This window comes from Lutjanus erythropterus, chromosome 11, assembly GCF_056507025.1.
Source record: "Lutjanus erythropterus isolate fLutEry1 chromosome 11, fLutEry1.hap2, whole genome shotgun sequence".
Taxonomy (NCBI): Eukaryota; Metazoa; Chordata; class Actinopteri; order Lutjaniformes; family Lutjanidae; genus Lutjanus; species Lutjanus erythropterus.
Genome location: NC_139327.1, coordinates 29,182,501 through 29,190,801, shown reverse-complemented (window position 1 = coordinate 29,190,801; position 8,301 = coordinate 29,182,501). Strand labels below are relative to the sequence as shown.

The following is an 8,301-nucleotide window of genomic DNA, read 5'->3' as shown; positions in this document are numbered from 1 at the left end:
TTTTCTAAATGCCCTTTGTCTGTGAGGGGAACTTCAATTGTGTTCTCCTGATGTACTGAATTATACAGATAACTGATAAAGGGAAGCTGTGGTACAGTAAATATTGGCCACACATCAGTTATTCATTTTCTGATCCTTGCTGTCACGGAGGAGATAAAGGTGGATTAGTTTTGGGAAACCCAACCCTGCCTAGAGATCCCTCCTAGACAGAAACCTGCTCTGTCTCCTCAGCTGAAACAACAACTGTGGAGGTGGAGGAGGAGCACGGGCTGGACAGGCCTGACTTGTCCGCGGGGATGGAGATGGAGCAGTCGGTTTGGTCGGTGGTGACGGAGGAGGTGGAGCTGTCGGAGCTCTCGCTGTCGGACTGGGAGATGTGGAAGTACTCGCGGACGGTACAGGTACGCTCGTTGTAGTTAGCTTTGGAACTCTCTTTCAGGCCTTTGGAGAGTTGAGTCCAGTCCTTTAAAAAGAAGAAAATGCATTATTTGTTTTGCTGTCACTCACTGTTCCACCAAATGGGACATCGTTTGCATATGGACATTGCAGATCCCTCATGTGATGAGACCAGACTGAAATATCCCAACCACTGCTCTGTACTTGTTTACTTCCTCTCAACAAGGCTATCGTCAAGTTATCTTCGCCTACAAACTTTTCAGTTACCTTGGTAGATATTGTTAATAGTTTTTACAGTTGGCACAGCTAGTGTGCTATGTGACAGTGTACTAACAAGAGCATCCGAATTGAGACACAGCATTAGATAACTGTTAGCAATGCTAGCTAGCTAGCATAATCTTCCAACAATCACCAACTCTGGTTTGGTTGTAATGAACCCTTCATTCACAGAGTTAGATGTTAACATATCAGCGGGAGTGTGTGTGGAGCCAGAACATTTTCGCATTTACCTCGATGAGTTAAGGGTTTATGTTGACCCAACCAGAACTGGCGATTGCTGGAGTAGTGGGGAAATGAGCCAAAATGTTTTTGGTGAGTTTTATTTTGTTTCTGTAAAGCCTGAATGAAGATATCACTGCCAAAAGTTATCTAAGACACACAAAGTGATCATCAAAGTGATAAAAACGCTCTATTTAAAATGAAAAGTACCGTTAACAATATTTACTAAGCAAACTGGGAAAAATTATGTAACAAATTTAAGGATGAAAAATGGTGAAAAGGTGAAGGTCACATTATTATTGACAGAAAGTAAGCAGACGTGCAGCTCGTAAAAAAAACATGCATCATGCTACATGGTGCAAGTTTAGAAGTGAATGGAGTTTGATGAATTTTTGTACAGACATTGTAATAACTTTGGTGACCCCTTAACTTTTTAAACATCATCATCAAGTAAAAAGTTCTATTTCTCCAGTTTGACCAGTGAAATTCCTCTCAGCCTCAGCTATACTTCCTGTTAAGTGCAAATTAGCGAAGCGAAAGATTAAGCTTGTATACAAATGTTTTGTGTGATTGGGAGTTTTAGGGAGACGTCACAGAGCTCAGGATGCTACTAACCATGTCGTCAGAGATCAGGGATGGCTTGGGAACGATTGGGATCAGGATGATTCTGAGCCTGTGTGGGACGAAAGCAGACAATCAAATCGACAACAGCTCATCTATATAACTTCTGTTTGCTCTCCAGCACTGTAAATACGCAATATTGACGATATGGAAATGTTAAAATTTACTGTTCCTTGAATACAAAATATTGTCTTTTACTTGTTCAATTATTAAAATGCATTAAAAATGCATTAGTAAGTTGTCGCTAACAACATGAATGAAAACTAGGAAGTAAGTTGCTCTGTGGTACTATGATTTTTACACATGACATATGGGCCAACCCACCTTTCATGGTACAGCAACATCACGACCAGTAGGATTAGGGTGGCAGTGCCCAACACGTACAGCACTGGCGTCCACACCGGACTTGAACTGTTCAGTCGAGCAGGTTCTGTCAGGTGGAGAAAGAGAGATGGACTGTAATCATTTTGTAATCTTGCACCTTTACTGTCATGTGCAAATGCAGAACAGATAGATATTAAATATTTAAAACCTCCTCTGGTGTTTAGTCATGTGTGCTTACAGGACATTAAAGGGATAGTTCAGATTATTTGAAGTGGGTTTGTATGAGGCACCATAGGTATATAGGTATTCATAGTCAGGGTAGTAATCCCAGTAGAAAAAAAGTGTACAAAAACATCTATATCATATTTAGACGGGTAACCACCACTACATAAGGCAAATATTACTCTGCAAAAGAACCACAGTCCTTCAGCAGTCCTTCCAACTACTGCTGCCTCGCACCTCGTGTGACTTAGGTGTTTTAAAAGATTAGTTCAGATTCTCCACAGCCATACAATAAGACAAACAAACTAATCGATCGAGGTGATAACGGACCAGCAACTCGTGTTCTGTGACGTAAAATTACAGTGCTTTAGAGAGAGATATTTGGCTTATATAACAGCAGCAACAGCAATGTTTGTGAGTATAGGCTGATCAGGGTGTATTTACATTATAAGTTAAAAACAGACAGATAAACAAAACCCCCATATCCGGTACAAAGGGACACATCATTAATCAAAATATACATATAATCACAATGATCAAAGTTAATTTTCCCATCCGAACCATACACAATTACAATCAGCGAAAGCAGCCAAAATTTCTTTCAAATACCAGCAAATATGGCTGTGCCTAATTTCTAAAAAAAAACCAACAGTGGAGGTGACCACGACAAGCTGCTAAAACAGCGTGAGGCTTATGGGACCCGTACCCTTCAAACATGGGCTCCAAAGGGTTTTTGGTTTGGTTTCTTTGTTTTCTAATTCAAGAATTCTGACATTAAACTCAGAATTCTGAAATTAAACTAAGAATTCTGCTTTTATTAATAGAGTTCTAATTTTTAATTTTCAAGTGATCTAGACTGTATTTTATTTTTTTTTTATAAATCCACGCTCAGAATTCTGACTTTATTCTTTATGCTGAAACCTTATTCCTTAATTTTGTTTTTTGTTTTTTCCTTCTTTCTTTCTTTTATATTCTTTTTTATAATTTTTTTTTCTTTATTTCGATTTTGAGAATTCTGAGAATAAAGTCAGAACTCATAAATATTTGATGTTTCACACTTGTTTACCAGTCTTTATTATCCTTAGCAGAACATTTGCTTTTGTCTTCTTTTTTTAAATTGTCTTTCCAAAGAAGACAACAACAATACGCATTATTGTCAAATTTTAGTGACAATGAAACATTCCTGTTGATAATTACTGTAGTGTATACCTGTAAGTTACCCATACTGAAGACTTGTTCAGACATGTTGTAGTTCCTATTGTTTGCCAGTAGAAGTCAGTGATTACTTCATTCTTTCAGTATAACTTCATGTATTTTACTGTATAGACCTTTTCCACAGCAGACATTTTACAATTTTTACCTGTGCTGTTGTTGTTGTTGTTTTGTCCCCATGTCACAGGCTCACTCCAGTCACTCCAGAATTCAGACTGTCCACAGTTTTTCCCAAATTGTCTCCGCACTTGCACCTCATAAACTGAATTGCTGGAGGGCATGTTGATGCAGTAACGGCTTCTCCCACTACTGACTTTAGAATCCTGTGGACAATAAGGTGGAGTCAAAAAAGGAGACGGGCACGAGATGGTGACAAAAAAAAGATAACAAAACAAAGGATTACAAGGAAGAATTACAGATTAAAAGGTCTATTTTATTGTTCCCTTACATCCCACTTCCTGTTGTCGATCCTGTAGCGAACCTCGCTCTCCTCACAGATCGGTTTAGTCTGGTTCCAGTAGACCCACAGGTTTGAGTCAGATCCCATCTTCACAGTCACGTTGGGTGGAGGACTTAACATGACTGGATACGACACAGACCATTCAGTGACAGAGAAATACAATGTTATAACAAGGTGATAGGGCAGACATGCCAACACTATGAAAATGAAAGAAAAGTTGAGAGAATGCAAATTTTCAAGGCAATTTACTTATAGATTTTTTTTTTTCAGTTTTGGTCCCAACTCAAACTCTGAAGTTTAGAAAAATGTTTTACAGACAAAATATGTTTTGTTGAGTTATTTTACTTTTCTTCTTTAGATAAACTTCAATATTTGAGTTTTAGAAACCACAAAAGTGTATCTCAAAAATTGTTGAGTAAATTCAATGAAGTGAAATAATAATTTAATATTTTCATTTGAAATACTTTTTTTTTGGGGGGGGGGGGGGGGTTCTAAAACTCAAAGAAAGAGTTTGACTTTGATTCAAAATTGGTGAGGGCCTTGAAATTATGAGTTTTCTGAACTTTAGCCTGTTTTTTCCCAAAAAAATATTAGCAATGTTTTCCTTTCATGGAAAAAGATGATAGATTTAAATTAAAGTTGTGTAAAAATCTCTTCCATCAAATAAAACTGTCATTAATTGGTCTGCTATTTTGAATGTTGCACCACAGTAAATATGCCTACCTCTGTTTTTAAGCTCATGATTCTTATCATAATTGGTGTCACCATGGACCAGTGTGGTGTGAAATGTGAGGAACCTTCTTTCGTTCTGATAGGGCTGGTTACATCCAACGTTTATGCTGTTCTCCAACAGATAGGTGGCGCACTCAGTGAAGTTGTGATCAGGCTTAAACCTGTGTAGAGATCACCATTTAGTCATTCACACACAAAGCAAAGTGTGCAGTCATATCAACTGTAAATAAGAATAAGTGGATCACATAAGGACATAGGACATTTGCAGTGGGAGTAGTGGCCATACTTTTCTTGGTGATGTTTTCTCTGTAATTAGCAAAATTTAGATATTAAATATATTTGTAGTTATATTTGTTGAACTTCTGAGAGTTACGCAAGAGTTAGTTGAGTAGGAGAAAGAGGTTCCCATGCACCCAAATGGCATCTTTTTGCAACATGTTTTTTGATGACCATAATGGTATGTTAAGGATTTCTGATGTTGCCAAAATCAACTAATGCTAAAAAATAAGTTGCCCAAAAATACCATCCAGGTGCATGGGAACCCATTTCTCCTACTAGACTATTAATAGTCTCTGCTCAATGTGAGGAAACAAGAAGCAACCACTTACAGTGAGATCTCTCAACTCAAAAATGATCACATGATTAATCACATACGCTTTGAGCAGAAATAGCCAAATAGAGGCAAGGACAGCATTGACTACATTGGGAGCCAGTTGTCCATGTGCCGCGGCGCAGCCGCCTGGTGTAAATGCTGGGTTACCCTGCACCTGCACCATATTCATTCTTAAAAAAAAAAAAATAATAGTAACTTCATGATATGCTATTCTGCAAGAAGATTTTTGATTTATTGTTTATTATTAATGTTAGTGAATATTATTTGAGTGAAATCTCTAATGCGACTATGTATATGTAATGTATAATGTATAGCTCAGACTAACTCACAGTAGCTTACTAGCTGCAGTAACAATCAGCTCCAACCAAACTTGTGTTAGACGCCGCTGCATTTTCCAAACTCATGGCTTATTCCCAGGGGTTACATGGGATTGTTATGTTGGGGGTTTAAGGTAGAGAAGAAGAGAATGCGGGCTGGTGCAGAATCAAGGTGGACCGACGACAATGCAACTGTCTCTGCGATGCTCTCTTAGCCATCAAAGCTCTTGTTGTGGCTCTCCTTCTGGAGGTGACCGCGGTCCAGCTGGTCTGGCTATGTGACCGTCTCAACGCCAGCTGCACTAATGTAATCCCTGCACTTACTTTTCCTACGTTAATTAGTGTATTTCTGTCATCTATCCTATAGATATAGGGTTATATGTCATATTTCACACTTCTTAGAAACATTACAAAGTTAGCTGGAGACAGACTTTTCAGCTCCAGTTTACAGCTTAGATTAGCTAGCTACACTCATGAAATCTGCTGGCGAGAGTTGCCATTTTAGCCGACAAAAATCACAGACCTCAGCTAGAAACAAGAGGCCGCTTTTGTTTACTCCTCTGTGGAATCAAAGACCTCGTGTTTCAACAATAACTCCTGATTTCGATGTTAAATCTGCCACCGTTGTCACTGTAAACTGCATGTGCGGTGCAAAAATGGAAAGCTTGACAAGCACAGCGACAGTAACAAAGGGGTGGGGTGGGGGGTGGGAGCGGAGCTTAGTGATGTGTATGGAAAGTTAGTGCAAACTAAATCATTACCAGCTTTATCTTTGCTGTTTGTACCCCAGATAAATGCAAACACACACCACAAAAAGTGATATAATCTCCTACCATTTGTTAATGTCAAGCAAAGGGGAAAACTTTCCTGTTGTGCATCCGGTAACATTCAGACATTAGAATATATGTTTCATGGTTTGAGTTTGTGAGGGTTGATGTCACCAGTTACTTACTTGCTGTAGAAGGTGTAATTAACCATTGGAGTCCCCGTCTTATTCCAGAAACACTGAACATATTCCAGATGCAACACCAAACAGTCCATGTCTGTCGAAGAACCAGAGGGTTGTTGAGACCAACAGAATAATTTCATGAAGATAACTTAAAAAAATCAGTAAGCTTACACCCACACACACACGCACGATGACTCAGGTCACCCGATGATGGGAAGTAATTTAGTACAAAAACCACTTGTACTTTGCTGTAGAAGTAGGTTGGTCAGGTATCTATACTTCTCTTTCTTTTTACTTCTACTTTGCATTTTAACACAAATATCTGAACTTTCTACATTTCACCACTTCTTCCATTTCCAAAACAGGCTTGTTACTTTAGTTTTAATGCAAGATGAAAACAACATTATTTATTTTATAGTATATTTATATTATTTTACACAATGGATGCTTCATATCCAGATCATATGAGCTTTTAAGCATCTTCTTAAAACTCTCTTCTATAAAATGGCATACAATTAACAATGTTTTAGTTTCCATTATTATATAATATCATATATTACTATATTATTGTGTTTTATTGCATCTGTATTTCTTACATATTCTAATTGTGCTTGTGTTAGAGTCATTATTTTAATATTTTTATTTGCACTTCCATATACTTTGCACTTTCATCTGTTTTAAATGTTCTTGTAAATGTTCTTTTATTGACATTCTATCTGCCTTATATGAGCTCATCATACATACATATATGTGTTTGTATGTGGTCCTTTACATAATTTTGTAAGCTTTTCATGAACTTATTTCAGCAGTTACGTGCTTCACACCGATCAGTCAGTACTAATAATCTAATGTCACTTCACATGTTTTCTTTACCCCCAGTTGCTGATCAGTCATTTAGTTTATGAAAGAAAACAACTTCAAGACTCTTTGATAGTCATGTAGTGTGACGAAGACTGACGTCGGGAGCTGTCTGAGAGTTTTCTCAGAATTAATGTGAATACAGCCCCCCTGGTCTTTAGTCTAAATTGTGTCCCAGAAAGTGGCGTGAATAATAAGAATAATAAAAAACAGAAAACCCATAGATCAAATTCACTAAAGAAATTGTCAAAAAACAACACCGTGTACATGCACAGGAACAAAGATTCAGCAGGGGTTCAACCCAGAACCAACTGCTACAGAAGAACCCTTTTTTGAAGAAAGAGTTTGTCAAAGGTTCTTTGTAAGGGTTAAATTCTTAACAGAACCCTTTTTGGAAAAAACAAAGTTACTTCAAGGATCATTAAAATCAGTCAGTGAGGATGCTTTTGTCAAGGGTTCTTTGTATGAAAGGGTTCTTGGTCGTACCCCCCTGGGTCTCGTCTACATAAAACCCTTGGAATATAAAAGGATTCATGGTAGATTCCCCCTATGTGGGTTCTAAAAACAGTTTTGGGAGAAGACGCTGTGGTAGGTTACAGATAAAACCCTTGAAATACCAAAGGTTCTGTGTAGAACCCTGAGTGTGTTCTAGAGAAAACCCTTGTAATAATGAAAGCTTCTCTGTGGAACCCCCTCATTGTGTTCTAGAGAAAACCTTGGCAGTATAAAAAGGTTCTTGGGAAAATCCCCTGGGTGAGTTCATGTTAGCACTCTTAGAAAGGGAATTCAGGACAGAAACCCTAGTGAGGGTTCTGAGCCTAACCATCACACCATACAAGGGTTTTCTGTAGAACCTCTCACTGGGGGTTCTGGGTGAAACCTTCCACAGATGGTTCTAGGTATAACCATTTATGTTGGATTGAAGATCGAGCTCCAAATGGAGCATTTTTGAAATACTCTACCAGGAACTAAGAAGGGTTCTCTTATGGGAACAAACAAAAGAGCCCTTTATGGCTATAGTTTGAACCACACACACACACACACACACACACACACACACACACACACACACACAATGAGGAAATGACAGCATAGCAAC

The 8,301-nt window shown here is 38.2% G+C and overlaps 1 protein-coding gene across 1 annotated transcript in view; it reads right to left on the bottom strand.

The window, feature by feature from the left end:
• LOC146319293 (cytokine receptor common subunit gamma-like) overlaps positions 1-8,301 on the bottom strand; it is an 8,938-nt gene continuing 637 nt past the window's right edge. Inside the window, exons 2-8 of the mRNA XM_084729888.1 lie at positions 6,348-6,438; positions 4,457-4,626; positions 3,722-3,855; positions 3,422-3,596; positions 1,840-1,945; positions 1,510-1,567; positions 1-463 (exon numbers count right to left, since the gene is read on the bottom strand). Of these exons, the coding sequence (XP_084586014.1) occupies positions 203-463; positions 1,510-1,567; positions 1,840-1,945; positions 3,422-3,596; positions 3,722-3,855; positions 4,457-4,626; positions 6,348-6,438 (995 nt within the window). The 3' untranslated portion in view covers positions 1-202. The remainder of the gene's footprint in view (positions 464-1,509; positions 1,568-1,839; positions 1,946-3,421; positions 3,597-3,721; positions 3,856-4,456; positions 4,627-6,347; positions 6,439-8,301) is intronic.